At 39.4% G+C, this 18,518-nt stretch overlaps 1 protein-coding gene across 2 annotated transcripts in view; it reads left to right on the plus strand.

Annotated features, from left to right (window-relative positions):
* ZFR (zinc finger RNA binding protein) overlaps positions 1-18,518 on the plus strand; it is a 46,394-nt gene that overhangs the window by 15,929 nt on the left and 11,947 nt on the right. Inside the window, exons 3-14 of one of the 2 annotated variants that reach the window (XM_053931273.1) lie at positions 1,974-2,256; positions 3,661-3,805; positions 4,600-4,818; positions 5,994-6,244; positions 7,657-7,848; positions 11,653-11,953; positions 12,863-13,056; positions 14,370-14,489; positions 14,982-15,127; positions 15,490-15,652; positions 17,270-17,475; positions 17,687-17,837. In XM_053931273.1, coding sequence (XP_053787248.1) covers positions 1,974-2,256; positions 3,661-3,805; positions 4,600-4,818; positions 5,994-6,244; positions 7,657-7,848; positions 11,653-11,953; positions 12,863-13,056; positions 14,370-14,489; positions 14,982-15,127; positions 15,490-15,652; positions 17,270-17,475; positions 17,687-17,837 — 2,371 coding nt within the window. The remainder of the gene's footprint in view (positions 1-1,973; positions 2,257-3,660; positions 3,806-4,599; positions 4,819-5,993; positions 6,245-7,656; positions 7,849-11,652; positions 11,954-12,862; positions 13,057-14,369; positions 14,490-14,981; positions 15,128-15,489; positions 15,653-17,269; positions 17,476-17,686; positions 17,838-18,518) is intronic. The other variant, XM_053931274.1, reaches the window with a different exon arrangement.

The raw sequence follows: 18,518 nt of genomic DNA on the forward strand, positions 1-18,518 counted from the left end.
GATGTATTCAGCTACAGTTAAGCAGTCTGCTGTCTGTTTACTCAGTTTAATATGATTTTAGTAGATACATATGGACATGATAATTACCTCAGATTTTGTGACTATTTTGCACTTCTGTACTGTTGGTTGTGTAGCTAATGAGGCCTAATTTTATAGACTTTCATTCACTTCTACCATCATAAAAGAGTCTTCCTGAATTTTGTGATGGAGTCCAGTTTCTCATAGTAAGTAAACAGAATTTTCCTGTGAACATCAGGAAGGAGGGATTGCAAGCAGCAATGTGAGGTTCATCAAAGTGCTTTAGGTCTTTTCATTTTGTTCTTAGGCTAATAATTGAAAATAACATAAAACATTATTGTACAACTCACACTGAAGTAAAATTGGAGAGAATGCAAGTAGTCTTTTAAGCAATGAGGGACATGTGATGGGAAGAAGGTGGAGTCCAGGCATATAAGTCCATCAGTAGTAAAATTTTCTCTGTTTCTGCTGTGAGAATGGTTTGGATGGGGGGAGGGAGCTGCATGTGTGTGGTTTTTTAATTTATTAAAGTAAGTGGGTTCTACTGTAATTGAAATTGCAAAATCAGGTTTTCTAAAGACAAGTAAGAAAAAATTACTGAACACAAGGGAGTTGTGGAAATGTCTTTTGTGAAATTAAAAGTATATAGATCTAGCTATTACTGAACAGCAGTGTAGGAAATGTACAAAAAGAATCAGAATTATCACTGAATCCCCACTTGATGTCATTGTGCCAGATAGTGATATTTTACCTGCTTCACTTTATTTGCTTAAAAATCAAAATAACTATTTCAAGCTTCTAATCATAATCCACAGTTATACATTGTTATAGGACAACATCATGCAGAGTTACGTATCAGTACAGGACAATAATTCTAGTTTCTGTTCAAGTAATTAAGCCTTTGAAGCAATCAATTTTTATTTCTGCTGTTAGTGGATTTTTAGTAAATTGCCACATATTAGCATCCTACCTGCAAATTTTAGAGAGGCAGATTAGTCTTAGCATGTGCCTGGAAGATTGCCAGAGCTCTGGTAGTGTTTTTCTTGCTTGATGTGATTGTCTGCACTTTTGATGCTTCATGTTGTGTCAATGGACTTCTGCTTGAGCAAGTGGGGCCAGCTTCTAAAATTCTAACCATCTGTTGGAGAAGTCCCCTATCAGATATGTGTGTCTAAGTAATTACAACAGTTCTGAGCTGATTTTCATGGCCATCTTAAAAATTTCATTGCTTGAATATGGTGTAATGAAAACTTCATGCTAGTACAGGTCAGTAATAAGCTCTCACACAAAAGTAGCATTTTTCTTAATTTGACAGGTGTGTCACTTTGCTGAAGAACTACTAAAGCATTTAAAACTTGCCAGTCGGGAAAAGCTAACAGTTTGGGACTACTGAATTATTTTGAATGAAAGACTTGTATTCCACTGCTTAGAGAAAACTCAACACAAACACTCCCCCTTATGAAATAAATAATCAACTGCATAAAATACCAGGAACTGTAGAGATAGAGTAATGCATACAAATTGAAAGAGGGGACATTTAGGTTAGGTATTGGGAAGACATACCTTACTCTGAAAATGGCAAGACAGCTGGAACAGGTTGCCCAGGGAGGTTGTGGGTGTCCCAACCCTGGCAGCATTGGCCTTGAGCAATGTGGTCGAGTAGAAGTTGGCATGGAGGTTTGGACTAGATGGTCTTTAATGTCCCTTCCTGTGTGTTAACATTCTGTGATTAAGTTCTGTGTGTCCATCCACAGAAATTTAAGAATGATATAACCTTTTTCATGGGGATGGAAGATGGTTAATAAAAGCCATTAAATAAGAGTATGCACAGATAGAAGGCTGCTCCAGATCTGTCTGTAGAACAGGCAAAGTATTAATCAAATCTGGGATTTTGAAATGTGTAGGCATTAGCTTTGTACATTGGATTAATTACTTACTGTCTTCTGCCAATACAGCCAGCAGCCAGCTTCGGGTGTAGCCTACTCCCATCCAACCACAGTTGCCAGCTACACTGTCCACCAGGCTCCGGTGGCGGCGCACACGGTCACTGCAGCCTATGCCCCAGCTGCAGCCACGGTGGCGGTGGCCAGGCCTGCCCCAGTGGCCGTGGCAGCTGCTGCCACAGCTGCCGCCTACGGTGGGTATCCCACAGCACACACAGCTACAGACTATGGCTACACGCAGCGGCAACAAGAAGCTCCACCACCACCGCCTCCTGTCACCACGCAGAATTACCAGGTAGGTTCCTGCTGTGTGATTTTTAAAAGATGTTTTGAGAAGTGGAAGCCTGTTTGGAAAAGAAAATGTGATTTTGTGCAACTGCTGCTGCAAAGAAAAGCAGTGTCTTCCGTTTGCTTAGATCTCAGCTTGATGTGCAGTAAACTGGGCCATGGAGCTGAAAAGACTGTTCCAGTAAAGATTTTCAGTAGAGGTAGAAATAGTTCCTTTGTCAGATTCCTGGATGCCACTGGAGTCTAGTACCAAGCCTGTGAGGACAGAAGATTGCCCTAGGAGATAAACTACCCTATAGGTAGTTTTTGGATATCCTCTTCTGGGATCCCTGCCTGTCTGTGGATACAGGCTCTTGCAAAAGGGCTTTTGCTCTCTTTCATCTTGAAATACTGTCTTTCTTGCAATAGTTTTTCAACTTTTTAATTCTGAACTTAGCAGCGCATTATCCAGATTCTAATTAGCATTTTGGTTTGTTTAAAAGGACTATATTATTGCTTCATGTTCTCAATTATTTTGTATAGCTTCTGTAATTCATTTTATGAGGTCAGTTATTAGATACATTTGGAAAAAAAGAGAGTCCCCTAACTAAATAAAATAATTCCTGTTTACACAGGTTGGACAAAAAAAGATTTTGTTGTTGTATTTCTTGGAATTAAAAAGAATTTTAATACATCAGTGTATTGCAGCTCTAGCAGTTCTTGCCTGTTTCCTCTCAGTTGATCAGCTCTTTGTGCTTTACCATAAACATGGTGAGGGTGAGAGAATGTATATATATATGCATATAGTGGCTTCCAGGTCATCCCCTTCTAAGTTTATTAGAGGTCTACTGAGTTGAAAAGTTATCAAAAGAGCTAGTTGCATTGCCTTTGAAGAACAGATACAGTTCCCTAATGAACTAGTTGATATACCAAAAAGTAAAGAAGGCTTTAAAAATACCACTTTCATATTCTGAAAAATATAACCAAGGGAAATGTTAATGATGAGATTTTTAAAGCCAGTACAGGCTCATGTTTCTACCCCTGAGAATTTATTGGGACTTATAGAAATTCATGTTTTGTAGAGATCTGTAGTGGGTATTTTCATAATATTTTACAGAAATAAAATCTGATACTGTCATTAAAAACTATTGAGGGTAGATGCTTTTCAAAAATAATTTGATTGAGAAAGGGATTAATAGCATGAGGGTAATTCTAGTATTGAGTCTATAGAAGGCAGTTAGGGCTGTTTCAGGCCTGAAGTATCTATGAAAGTAAATTTAATTTCTCTAATGCATATACTATATGTGTAGATGGGGAGTTTTTATTCTACTTGAGTAGGCAGAAGACAATGCATTGTTAATTTGACTCTGCTAATCATTTTTATTACTCTAGCAATATACCTACAGGTGGTTTCTCTGTTTTGAATCCTTAGGATTCCTACTCTTACGTTCGATCCACCGCCCCAGCTGTGGCATATGACAGCAAACAATATTATCAGCAGCCAACCGCAACCGCAGCAGCCGTGGCTGCTGCTGCCCAGCCACAGCCTTCAGTGGCTGAGTCCTACTACCAGACAGGTGGGTGGCATGATTTAAACTGCTCTCATTACTCACAGTCTTGTTGACTACTTTAAGCCTTAAAAATAGTTGTTTGCTTCACATTATCTTCTTTTTTTAAGTTTTGTTGTGTAATCTCTGTCACTGTGTGGAAAGTTTTTCTGTGCCTAGAACTTCAACACTTGTGACGTTGCCATAAGTAGCTGCCTCTGAGGTTTGGACTGCCACTAAATAAACTCAAAACATACTTCTAGGCAAAGTTCTTACTGATTTGTCTAGAAACCTTGCTGAAGTAGTTGAGATAATAAGTGTTGTGTTCAGATGATAACTCAGTTAGAAATATTCTTTTGATTCTCTAGGTACTTCATGTATATAGTGCTCTAATTATTCATATCATGATTGCTACAAAGCATGAATCCTGCTTAATTTTTTTTATGTAGAATTAAGAGGAAAGTTTAGGTGTGTTTTTGTTTGGGTATTCTAGTAAAACTGTTGGATAAGAAGGTTGTTTAAAACCTGTTTAAAACCATGTTAAAAACATGATAGCACAGTTAAAAACAAATAAATTCAAGGCTTACTACTGTGAGCTCTGACTTGATTGAGATACATGGTATGCAGTGCATAGCCATGACAATAAACCAACCCAGTGCATAGCACTAAAAAGCAAAACAAATGAAACAAAACTCCCAAAACAAACGCCCACTTCTTACACATTTGTTCACAAGCGTGTTGTTAATTTTCCCTTAGTATGGTTTGCATTTCATTCAACTAAAATATGTCAATGTTTCTACATTTGTATTTTCTATCCTCATTAGCTCCAAAAGCAGGATATAGCCAAGGGGCAACTCAGTACACCCAAGCCCAGCAAACACGGCAAGTGACAGCTATAAAACCTGCAACCCCAAGTCCAGCAACAACGACATTTTCCATATATCCAGTGTCCTCGACTGTGCAGCCAGTGGCAGCTGCAGCCACTGTTGTTCCATCCTATACTCAGAGTGCGACGTACAGCACAACAGCAGTAACTTACTCTGGTAAGAATTTTGCATGTTTTCTTGCTGGGATCTTTGAAGTTGCTGCAGAAGAGGCTTTCAATGTTCACAAGTTTAGCAGTTTAGCAGTTCATGCTCAATAACATCTTAGTCTGCTGAGAGGTAGCAACCAGTTCAGTCATTACAATGGCAGAATGTTCTGGTGTATCTTTAAAAGAGTTTTGATGTCTTACGTACCTATTTTTTTAGATGTGAGAATATACAAAGTACTAGCATTGCTGACTGAGTACTAACTTATTGTAAGGCGAAAAGGAAAAAAACAAGGAATATAAGGAAATGCATCCACATAGATGTTACTCCCAGGAAATAGGAAGGGTACCTGCAGTTACAGAGACAGGGAGGAACAGTTCAGTATAAATCGTTTAAGTTTTGATTGTCCTGACCCAAAATGGAATGAGAAATGTGTGCTGGGAAGACTTTTAGTCAACCATTAGGAATTCAAAACACAGTTAAAGATGAAAATATGGTAACTTCATTGCCATAGATTGTAATTAACTGGCATGTTATAGCTACCCTGAACTTTTGTTTTCTTTTGTTTCCTGCTTAAAAAGGGATTTTTATACTTCCTTGAGATAGAGCCTAGCTTCCTTGATTTATTCAACTAGAAATCAAGGACTGTGTAGCAAGGTTTTAGTGAGTGAAGCATCTTCTCTGTACCAAAACAACTTAAATCACTGAAATAAGATGTAATAGCACTAGATGTTCTATCCTTTATCTTAATTTTTTTCCCTTCCTCTCCATATTAGCAGTCCTTGCCATTTGGAAACATGAACAGCAAATCTGGTTCTAGATGATTGCTTGCTTCATGTGGCCTTTGCTAAATCTTTCACTAAAATTCTTGTTCCATCATGCCCAGTCTTCCCAGATGTACCAGGAAATTTCATATGTTCTCTAGGGATGGTTTGATATATCTAACAAAACTGTGTGTCTGCAAAGATGTGTCTAGAATTGAATATATTCCAGCACAATTGTTGGCTGTATATTTGTCTACTCTGAAGCATGAAGCCAAATTCAAAACTGCCTGACAAGATCTCAGTGAATTACTAACATCTTGCCTTGCCCCTCAGCTGTTATGCAAGATGATTTGAATTAGTGTATTATGTAATTGATACATTATATATGGTGATGTAACATTTGTTTTTATTTTAATTTTTCAGGTACCTCCTATTCTGGCTATGAAGCTGCAGTGTATTCAGCTGCATCGTCCTATTACCAACAGCAGCAGCAGCAGCAACAGAAACAGGCAGCAGCAGCTGCTGCTGCTGCTGCTGCGACAGCTGCTTGGACAGGGACCACCTTTACTAAAAAGGCACCATTCCAAAATAAGCAACTGAAACCAAAACAGCCTCCCAAACCACCCCAGATCCACTACTGTGATGTTTGCAAGATCAGCTGTGCTGGACCACAGGTATCTGCATTGTGTATTATTCTACTGCTTTTTTCTACTATACTTTATTAATAATTTCTTCAGCTAAAAAACCTTACCCTCTTAAGAGTCATAGAATTGCAGAATAGCCTGGGTTGGAAAGGACCTTGAAGATCATCTGGTTCCAAGCTCTGTGCTGTAGGCAGGGACACTTTCACCAAAGCAGGTTGCTCAGAGCCCCATCCAACCTGGCCTTGAGCACTTCTAGGGATGGGGCACCCACAGCTTTTGTGGGCAGCTGTGCCAGTGCATCGTCACCCTCAGTGTAAAGAATTTCTTCTTAATACCTAAACCTACTTTCTTTCAGTTTGAAGCTATTGCCTCTTGTCCTATCACTCCATGCTTTTGTAAAAAGTCTCAATCTTTCCAGTACATAAACTTCCTTTATGTACTGGAAGGTCCCAATTAGGTCACCCCAAAGCCTTTTCCAGGCTGAACAAACCAATTTGTCTTAGCCTTTCCTCATAGGAGGGGTGTTCCATCCCTGTAATCAAGAGTATTTGTTAATTTTTAGACCTGATTCCATACTTGTACTAAAGGAATAATGAAATAAAAATTAGTACTATTATAGAAAGAGTTCCTGTTGGAAGACATAAAGATACACCCCCTGAGCTTGTATAGAGGAGCTTCACCTGACTTCAGAATTATTTGAAACTTTGAAAGTGATTTGTTTCTTTACCATAGGAAACTTCTTGTAAAATACTGTTTTGAAAGCTATGGAATTACATAAATTTTGTGAATGGAAACCTGAAAATTTATTCTTTGTTATATTTCAATTTCCCAGTTTAGTGTCACAGTGGGTAAAAGTGCCTAGAAAGTAGATACAAAGTCATGCAGAATGTTTGTCTGAGTCTGGCTAAACAGTTCTTTTACTTTAGGTAAACTTGTCATTATTTCCTAGCCTGTCTGCTCTAGATCGCCAGTGTTAATATAGGAACTAATACCAACTTCTGCATTTCATTTTCAGTACAGCTTTATTTGTGCACTACCTTCTTTTAAATTGATTTTTTCTGTTTATCTGGATACACTTAAAGTTTGAGGGAAGCTGAAAATCAAGAATAATTGAATGCAATGCAGGAAACTGCAGTTTCTGATCCTATTAAGTTTTCAGTGGTGGTATCTTTTGACCACTACTTGGTTGGGAAGTTGAGATGTCAGAGGAGAAAAACCTGTATTGTTTTACCTAAGTGTGGGATGCTGATGCTGGAGAAGAAAATTTTCAGGTCTTAGAAGTGGCCTGTTAATGCATGCCATACTGCAGAAATGTTCAGTGTAGGAGGTACTTCTTAGGTAAAATGTGTGTTTTCTGCCATGTTCTGTATTACATGTGTTCACAGGAATGATGAACCAGCAGTACAAAGACAGCTTACTGTGTGTTTTGTTTATTTAAACAGACTTACAAAGAACACTTAGAAGGCCAGAAGCACAAAAAGAAAGAAGCAGCATTAAAAGCTTCCCAGAACACCACCAACAACAGTACTTCTGCTCGTGGAACTCAGAATCAGTTGCGCTGTGAGCTCTGTGATGTGTCTTGCACTGGGGCAGATGCTTACGCTGCCCATATCCGTGGAGCCAAGCATCAGAAAGTAAGAGGTTTCTGTCTTACCATGCAAGTCAATGTATACGTTTGTCCCTAGCATTTTTTCTCATTTTAAGGAAGGAGAAAATACACAGAAACAGTATAATTTAAATTATTTTATTTAAAAATTTTTGTTCTTCTTTTCCTTTCAAACTTGTCTTTAGGCTCACTATTAGAAGGGCATTGTTGAAAGAAAGGGGGGGAAAATATTGCAGTGGCATCAATGACAAGAGGATATATCGGGATATCATCCAAATCATAGGAAGAAGGTGTGGAATGAGATGAGGGAAAGGAACCATTGAAAACATGTACTATGCTTCTGCCCCCTAAATTTTCTCAAGACCTTTCTTGAGATTCATCTTACGTGTCTTGCTGGGACAGTAAATCTTTCAGTGCACTTTGAAACACAGTAAGCTAAGCTAGTGCAAAGAACAGGCATCATTCTTTGATAGTTCCTGTAAAGAAAACTGTCCTCTGGAAGCAAGGAACAATGTCCTATAGTAGACATTATAATGAATATGTTTAGAAGACTTCGGGTACACATGTTTTTCTTATTGTTTGGATGCTCTTTTGTGGGCATCCTGGAATAAAAACTGAGCTGCACTGTGAAATGCTGTGACCTGTGTTTTAAACTCGGCCATACAATAGTGAGTGCAATGATAGGTAGAATATGTGTTTAGAAGTTACAGATTTTCCCCATAACTCTGGAAAGGTTAATGTCACTAACAAAATACAGTATTTATACTCTGCTTTTACAACTCTTTACATCTCAGGACACAGGCATCAGTAGCATTGTCCTACTAAAATAAATAAATATCATAGCATGTTTAAAATAATCTTTCTCCAAGAACAAAAATCAAAATTTAGAGACACTTGTCCAGTGTTCTTCCTTTAAAGAACAACCCAAGAAAGGGTTGTGCTCAATATCTCCATAGGTATATGAAGTATGGTATATATTATCCTTTTTTATTTGGATATAGTTTTCTCTTTGTGATAATCGCAAGCCATTGCTGGGTTTAGGTTCTTAGCAGTGTGAAAATGGTATCTCAAAGGGCTCCATTTCTGCCGTAACTAAAGAACTGTGTGCATTCTACTGGAAAAAAAGTAATTTTGAGCACTTTCTTGAGTTTAAATTGATACTATTGTGTGACATTATTGTGTTGGATTTCTGATAGGGAACATAAAAACTAAGAACAAAAGCCTAAGAAATTAATTTGGACAGTTGTGTACGTATCATGATTATGTATATGTTCACATTTAAGGCATGTCTCACAGGTTTACATTTTTTTTACTGCTGTTTTCAACACTTAGTCTTTAGTTTTGATTTTGCGTGGTTTTTTCGTATGGATTACTTGCATTGCTTTTTTAGATGTTGGTCAGCAGACGCCAAAAAGTATTATTCCATGAGAGACGTGTTATAGAAAGGCCTGTGCTTATCAATTTTAAGAATAAGCATGTACCTCTTTACTTTCTATGAGATACTGAAGAGCTCTGAAATACCTCATGAATCTTCCTTAAAATACAATATTTGCAACTAAGAGCAATTTAATTCACATTCAGCAACACTGTGTCTTTTGATTGCTATATTTGCCATATCGAGGCCAGCCTTAGCTTGGACGCCCGCTCGGCACAGCGCCCTGCAGCCCAGAACCCCCGGGCTCAGCGGTCCGCCAGCCTCAGCCTCCCCGGAGCTTGGATTACAGGCACAAGCCACCGTGCCCGGCTGCAGAGTAGAGCACATTCTTGACCTCTGGTCCCATCCTGACTGGGCCAAGGGCTACTGCATAATCTGGGCAAAAGCTTGTTGCTGCTCAGGGCCCCAATGGAAATTGTTCTTCTTGCGGGTGACCAGGTAAAGAGGGCACATGATCTGACTGTGTACTCAGGAATGTGCATTCTCCAAAAGCCTATGGCGCCTAAGAAAGCTTGCGTCTCCCTCTTGTTGGTTGGTGGGGACATAGCTGTGATCTTGTTGATGACATCTGTAGGAATCTGACGCCGCCCATCTTGCCACTTCACTCTCAGGAACTGGATCTCTCGAGCAGGTCCCTTGACTTTGCTCCTCTTGATGGCAAAACCGGCTTTCAGGAGAATCTGGATTATTTTCTCTCTTTTCTCAAACACTTCTGCTGCCGTTTTCCCCCACACAATAATATCATCGATATACTGTAAATGTTCTGGAGCCTCACCCTTTTCTAGTGCAACCTGGATCAGTCCATGGCAGATGGTAGGACTGTGCTTCCACCCTTGGGGCAGTCGATTCCAGGTGTATTGCACTCCCTTCCACGTAAAGGCAAACTAAGGCCTGCATTCTGCTGCCAGAGGAATGGAGAAAAACGCATGAGCAATGTCAATAGTGGCGTACCACTGTGCTGCCTTGGACTCCAGCTCGTACTGGAGTTCCAGCATGTCCAGCACAGCAGCGCTCAGTGGTGGAGTCACTTCATTCAATGCTCGGTAGTCCACAGTCAATCTCCATTCTCCTTCAGATTTACGCACAGGCCAAATAGGGCTGTTGAAGGGTGAGTGGGTTTTGCTAACCACCCCTTGGCTCTCCAGCTCACGAATCAGTTTGTGGATGGGGATCACGGCATCTCGATTCGTTCTATACTGCCAGCGATGCACTGTTGAGGTCGCAATTGGCACTCGTTGCTCTTCCACCCTTAGGAGCCCTACTGCAGATGGGTTTTCTGTCAGTCCAGGCAAGGTGCTTAATTGCTTAATGTTCTCTGCCTCTACAGCGGCAATTCCAAAGGCCCACCTGAGTCCCTTCGGGTCTTTGTAATAGCCGCTCCGGAGGAAGTCTATGCCCAGAATACATGGAGCCCCTGGGCCGGTCACAATGGGATGTTTCTTCCACTCCTTCCCAGTCAGGCTCACCTCAGCTTCCACCAGGGTCAGTTGTTGTGATCCCCCTGTCACACCAGCAATGAAAACAGGCTCTGCCCCCACATATCCCGATGGTATTAGAGTACACTGTGCACCAGTATCCACTAAAGCGTTATATTCTTGTGGCTCTGATGCGCCAAGCCATTGGATCCACACCGTCCAGAAAACACGGTTTTCCCATGCCTCTACCTGGCTAGAGGCAGGGCCTCTCTATGCCTGGTTATCCTTCTTTCCTTGGGCATATGTCTTGGAGGTTCCCTCGAGGGGATCAGACATGTCATCATCATCATCATACCTGGCTGTCCGGCTGCGGGCAACTGGGGCTGCTTTCCTTTTCTTACCTTCCTTCAATTCCTGGAAAAAATTCACTTCCGTGTCAAACCACGACACTATTTCTAAATATTAGAAAAAAAAGCAAGACATTTACCTGAGGACTCTCTTCAGCTTGGCTAAATAACGTGTAACGTCATTCAATATGAAGACTGGTCAAATATAGCAAATATTGTTTGGAACCAAAACAAGTTCAAAGTTTTGCCCTTTGGAGGGAGACTAAAAAGTGATGAGGCAACAAAACAGATACATTGAAACACTAGGAGCAAAATGTATTCTTGAACTTATCCAGAGTTGTAAGCTTGTTGTGTTTCTGTTCTTATCTAAACAGCTGTGGGAGTAAATGCCTGAATTTCTAAATTTCTAATGCAAGTAAGCAATGTGAGATAATAAGTACCTATTTCCTTGTTATAGATGACAAGAGCTTTTACATGTCCATATTTTTTTTTTTCCAAGACCACTTTTTGTAAAAAAAACCAGCTAAGTATTTATTTATATTGATTATTTTTATATTGATATTTTTGCTTGTGATACATTATTTTTACAGCTATCTCAGGGAGATCATGTTATGAATTTCTCTTCCTACTTACAGGTAGTAAAGTTGCATACAAAACTCGGCAAGCCCATTCCTTCAACTGAACCAAATGTGGTTACCCAAGCTACTTCCTCAACATCCACATCTGCTTCCAAACCAACTGCCTCTGCTTCAAATATAGCAACTAGCAGCAGTACAGTGAACTCCTCTGTTGCATCCTCTGCAGTGAAAATTCTTACTCCCATGGCAAACACACCACTTAACACTGTGTCCAACAACAAAACATCTTCAACCGCTGCTAATATAGCTGTAAAGAAAATATCTACACCGAAAATAAACTTTGTTGGCAAGTACCGAAGTCAGTCTTTATTTTGAAACCTAACCTATTCTGTAAATTTTTCTTAAGACTTAGTGCAGCAGACACAAATGCATTTTAGGTAACTCCATGCATGAGTTACTCTGCTGTGTTTAAGGGAATTACTGATAAGTGAGAATGTCTATAAAAGTTTTGCTTCAGAATTTTCTGTCCAGTTGTCTCCACCTGGCCCCTCTTGAATACTTTTCCCACCTTCATAAGAAACATTCCCACCTTTGGTTTTTTATGTAGTAGCTGCTGGAGTATTGCAGTTTATAGTCCTAATTTCAGTTCACAGCCTGGGCTGTTAACGCGCCTGCAATAGATTCGCAGTTTGTGATGGGCAACTGAAACATCCTTTCTCAGCGAAAAACTAACCATGTAAACTTTGAACTGAACATAACAGAGATGGGAAGCAGCTGTTCCACAATAAGCTATCTTGCTCTTCAAGGAGAGACCTATACAGTTACAACACTAGGGGTATACTGCCTTTACTAGTACAAACATCATAAAACTTTGAAGTATTTTTTTTTTATAAATTTACAAAGTAACAAGAAAAGAGATTATTAAAATACATTTTCTGAGTTGTTCCCCATTCAGTCCTGTCCCTTGAAAAATCAGGAAAACAAATAACAAAAATGGCGATTTTATAACGCAGAAGTTTTTCTTGTTAGAATAAACAACTTCAGTGTTTAAGTAACCTGAATGTTGTTAAATTTACTGTTAAAATATTTAATTGTATTGAAAATATATTTGAGTTTTGGTTGATTTTAAAATCTGATAGATTTCAAAAGACCTATAATTCTTTGCCCTGATCATAGATATTTGCAAATAAAATCTTCAGTTTGCACATTACATTTAATCACATTCTCATTTTATGAAGAGTAATAATTTAACTTTTTTGATTTCTAGGTGGTAATAAGCTTCAGACAACAGGAAGTAAAATGGAAGAAATGAAATCAACTGAAAGTGTTAAAACGCCTCCTGCTGCTACAGTGCAAACACAGGAAGTAAAACCTGACACAGCAGCTGAACCAGTGACTCCCACAACTCTTGCTGCCTTGCAAAGTGATGTACAACCAGTGGGCCATGACTATGTGGAGGAGGTATTAATATGAAAATATATATTATTTTTTAACTGTTATAGTGACACATAATCATAGAGTGATTGAGGTTACCAGGGACTTCTTTAGGTTATCTTGTTCAGTCACCTTGCTTAAGAAGGACCACCTACAGCGAGTCACCCAAAACCATGTCCAGATGGTTTTTGAGAATGTCAAAGGATGGAGACTCCAAAACGTCCCTGAGCAGTTGTGTGAGAGCACTGTCAGTCACAGTAAAACAGAGTGTTCTGATGTTCAGCTGTTTTTCGCTTGGTGCTAATTGGCTCTGGTCCTGGCACTGGGCACCATTGAAAAAATTCTGGTTCTGTCCTCTTTGCATCCTTCCTCCAGGTATTTATATTCACTGATATGATGCCACTCAGCCTCCTCTTCCCTAGGTAAGACAGTTGAGGTCCCTCTGGATGTTAGTGCAACCCTTTGCATATCAGCCACTCCTCTGAGTTTTGTGTTGTCAGCAAACTAGCTGAGGATACATTCTCCCCCATCATCCAGAGCATTACTGAAGATGTTACAGGACTGTATTGATGCTGGGGGTGCATTGCTAGCTCCTGGCCTCCGACTGGGCTTCATTCTGCTGATCACCACCCTTGGCCAGGCTGTTCAGACAGCTTTCAGTCCACCTCACTGTATACTTATCCAGCCTACGCATTAGCAGCTTGTGTAGGAGGATATTGTGGTGAGATTGTGTCCAAGGTTTTACTGAAGTCCACAGGGACAGTATTGACTGCTCTGCCTTCATCTGCCAGGCCTTCACCTTGGTGAAGTTGTGCTGAGTGCTCCTGATGGTGTTCTTGCCCTCATTGTACCTGGAAATGGTTTCCAGGATTAGCTTCATTGCCTTCCCAGAGATCAAGAAGATAAGAGTGACAATGCATTGACCCTGCAAAGGCTTGTGCATATATTTACATCTTTGTGTTGTGCATATTTCTTTTATGCTTCATGTGGTTGGTATGAGATAGGTGGATCAACTCTGATGTAAATTTTGCCTGATACACAGGTTTGTGATTTATTAGCTCACCATGTTCAAGCTTGAATTTATAGCTGTTTACTCTTTGGAATGGAAGAACCTTCTTCCCTGCACATTACCAAGCATAATGGTGTGTCTGTCAGAAATGAAGGTTCTACTTTTCTACTTTGCCTTCTTTCAGTTATTATGTGAACTTCTTAACATATCTTGTGACAGGTAGACATTATCCAGTGGCACTGGATAATTAGATTGATGTATAATTAAATTTTATATCAGCCTTATAAAATAAAAAAGAAATTACCAAATGTGTTATAACTTAATTTTCCAGGTAAGGAATGATGAAGGAAAGGTGATCCGCTTTCACTGTAAACTCTGTGAATGCAGTTTTAATGATCCTAATGCCAAGGAGATGCATTTGAAAGGGCGGCGGCACAGACTTCAGTACAAGGTAAAAATGCTAATGCTTCTCTCCGAAAATCAACCAGATACCAGCTAACTGGTCTGGTCACCTGTTCTTAGGTTTAAAGATTAGACAAAAGTAGGCACTCTGAGTGAACAGCATGTAAAAAAAGAGAAATATATTTCATAGTCAGTATAGTCTTTAAAGAATAATGCAAACTGTGAAATTATATTTTGGTTGAGGCTTTTTAAAATGTTTTAAATGCTGCTTGTAGCAACAACAGGTTCTTTATGTTGCTTACTATGAAATTTAAAGAGTATTAAATAGTATTGCTCAGTGTTTTTGATAGGATTAACAACACACACTCTTTGTGTTACAGACTTTTTAATGGTAAGTGCATTTGTGCAGTTCTAAAATTGCATTTTACTCCTTTTGATTTTATTGTCGATGAGTAGTGTATGTTAAATATGTCAGAACTACTCCATAACCTTGAGCTGAGGACAGGAAAGCAACATTTAATTCATTACTTTTCTGATCTAGAAAAAAGTAAATCCAGACTTACAAGTAGAAGTAAAGCCCAGTATTCGAGCAAGAAAAATTCAAGAAGAGAAGATGAGGAAACAGATGCAGAAAGAAGAATACTGGAGAAGGCGAGAAGAGGAGGAACGCTGGAGGATGGAAATGAGGTAATGCATTCTGTTTCATGAATGAATGTGACAACCTGCTGTCAGATTGTCTGAAACTGAACTCCATAGTTACTTATTTTAAATACTTAGGGAACTGTGTACTGTCTTATTTTAAATTGTCATTTTCTCACTGGGATTTTTGTTTGCTACTGTTCAATCCTTCTGAGTAATGCAGAGTTAGTAGAATTACTTTGCAATAAATGCAGACCTACTTTTACACCAATAATTCATGTTGTTACCATCTCTTCATTGGTTTTTGCTTATGTCTGCTAAAAGTTATTGAGGACAGAGAAGGATCTGTCTAGAGCAGTGTCAAGTATTAACTGCTGTATAAAGAGAGCCCTTTGATTGATGCACTTCAGGCGATATGAAGAGGACATGTACTGGAGGAGAATGGAGGAAGAGCAGCATCATTGGGATGACCGTCGCAGAATACCAGATGGAGGATATCCTCATGGCCCTCCAGGACCACTAGGTCTGCTGGGAGTTAGACCTGGAATGCCTCCTCAACCCCAAGGACCAGCTGTGAGTTTCTTAACTTGAGAAAAAAATTAAACCATTCTTACCAGGAGACACAGTTAAGAAATATAAAATTACTCAGTGCTACTCAGTTGTCTTCGGTGTTTCTTAATAAAGGATTTGGAAAAGAGAAGAAGAAATTTTATGCTAATGAAATGGGGTAGGTGTACTAGTCCTCCAAAATAAGTTCAATGAAATGACAAGAAGATGCTTTAAATATTGCTACTTATGAAACACAAGTCATACTGGGTTTTTCTATTTTTTTATTATTTGATTGCATTATACAGCATTATTTACTTAATTGTGGACAAATGTATGGATAAAAAGTGTCTGGGTCATCAGTCTTGGAGAATAATGCTTAATGGTGCATCATACTCTAGCAATGTGGAGGGCAGTACCACTTGACTTGACTCTGGCATTAGACTGATAAACACCTTATCAGGGATCTGAAAGGTGATGAGGATCTGAAAGGTGATGAATTGAATGCACACTGCTGAGGTTTGCAGCTGGCATAAACCTGAATTGCAGTGGGATGGGGAGAATAGCTGATACCTTTGATGGCAACCATCCAGAGGCACCTAAATGGGCTGTAGGAGTGGAACACTATGGAATTCTGCAAGTACAAATGCCTAAGGCTGCACTCAGAAAGGAAGAACCCTTTGCATTGATAGAGGCTGGGTAGCAGCTCTACTGAAAGGGATCTGGGGTTCCTGGCAAACAGCAGTCTGGGCATGAGTCAGCAGCGTGCCCTGGCAGCACGCCAGCAGCAGCCTGGCCTTTAACAGGACCACAGTCAGTAGACTAAGGGAAGTGATCAGCTTTCATTAAACCCTAACTTCAATACTACATTTAATTTTGGGCTTTTCAGTAGAAGATACATAAACTATAACAGGCTCAGTGTGGAGCTACCAAAATGTTCAGGTGTCTGGAACACTCGCCCTGTGAGGAGGGACTGAGGCATCTGTTCAGCATGGAGAAGAGAGAGCTTCAGTGGGACAGAATAGCCTTCTAATAGCTGTGCTTTATAAAGGATATGGAGCCAGGCTTTTTATAGTCATGAGAGAGTGAGATATATCCAGCTTAAGCAAATAGAAGGGAGATTTAGACTGAATACAGGAAATAATCTTTTTTTTTGTACAGGTGTTTTGCAGCCACCATCTTGGAAGGTTTTCCAAATCTAACAGTCTAAAGCCCTCAGCAACATGATGTGGTCTTACAGCTGACCATGTTTTGAACAGGAGGTTGGACTAGATGACCTTCTGAGGTCATCCTGTACATCCTGTACAATCCTGTGATTGTACAAAAGTAATCATGGATACTTTATTTTGCAGAAATATCCAAGTATTTCCCAACTGATAGAAAGGCAAGAGATATTAATGTTGAGGAGTATACCTCTGGTCTTGGGATTTGACCTTAGTTTAATTTTTATACGCTTCATGTCTTTTCAGACATGATTGATTGTGACAGTGTAGGCTGTTGAGGAAGCTTCATGTTTTGTTACATTTCAGAGATGTGATGTTTGAATATTCTGTTCCTTAGCCACATGTTTGGGTTTTGGTCATTTTGTCTCCTTTGTGAACTTGGAAGTGCACCCAGGTTTCAGAACACTTTTTGTCTGTTCAGCCTCTGCGCCGCCCTGACTCCTCTGATGACCGCTATGTGATGACCAAGCATGCTGCTATATATCCAACTGAGGAGGAGCTTCAGGCAGTCCAAAAAATTGTTTCTATTACTGAGCGTGCTTTGAAGCTGGTTTCTGACAGCATGACTGATCATGAAAAAAGCAAGAACAAAGAGGGAGATGACAAAAAGGATGGCAGTAAAGACAGGTATTTTTTAAATTACTTCTGAAGAATTTTATTGTTTTTCCTTACCCTGTTATCAGTGCTTCCAAGATTTCATCTCTTTGGGCTTTTATGCAGTATTTTGAAGTCTCAGAAAGATGTGAAGTACTATTTTATTTTACTTTTCTATCTTCAGGAATATTTTTATGATTTTTACATTGTTATTTTAAATGCAACTTTTAACTACAATTCACAGAGCTTTGAAAGGCGTTTTACGGGTGGGCGTTTTGGCTAAAGGTTTGCTACTCCGTGGAGACCGAAATGTTAATCTTGTTTTGTTGTGTGCTGAGAAGCCCTCCAAGACGTTACTCAGTCGTATTGCTGAAAGTCTCCCTAAGCAACTTGCAGTAAGTAGAATTTAGATGTTTGGATTTGAATTTTTATAAAATTACTGTGAAAATGTGTCCTTAAGTTAAATGTCTGCAGGACTCGCTGTGCTGCTACATGACATAGTTCAGGTCCAGTTTCTTTCCATTTTCTGAGTGTTTTCATCTGAATTCAGAGACTGCTGCATGTTCTGCTTCCTCTATATTGCGTCCATACAAGCATTTGCTCTAGCAGTGTAGTATCAATCACCATTTAACAGATTGCTTTTATTTGGGAAATAGAAATGAGTACAAGAAAGACCATTAATCAGTTACCATTAGCAATAGAGGTAATTACAGCACGTTACATGTTACAGCACACCTGCTGCCTCAAGGTCAAAGTTCTCCATTAATGCCAGTCTTCTGTACTTTTATCTTATTGTATGTGTCAGTGTTTCCTTATTGTATGTGTCAGTGTTTTGTAGTTCAAAATTAGCCAGCTAAATCTAGTCTGGGGTTTTTTAGAATTTGAACCTTTAAAAAAGTAAACAGGCAGTCTTAGACCATTCAGTGAAATATAAATCCTTTGTAGTATTTGCACAAGAAAGTGTAAAGTCTCTGCTCTCTGCTGAGCAAAGCCTGTCACTGTAGAGTGCTTGCTACAGCATTAGTATTTCAATGCAATCTAGCAAAATGCTTGACAGAATCACTGGAATGATCAGT

Source organism: Vidua chalybeata, chromosome Z (assembly GCF_026979565.1).
Source record: "Vidua chalybeata isolate OUT-0048 chromosome Z, bVidCha1 merged haplotype, whole genome shotgun sequence".
In the NCBI taxonomy this organism is placed as follows: domain Eukaryota; kingdom Metazoa; phylum Chordata; class Aves; order Passeriformes; family Viduidae; genus Vidua; species Vidua chalybeata.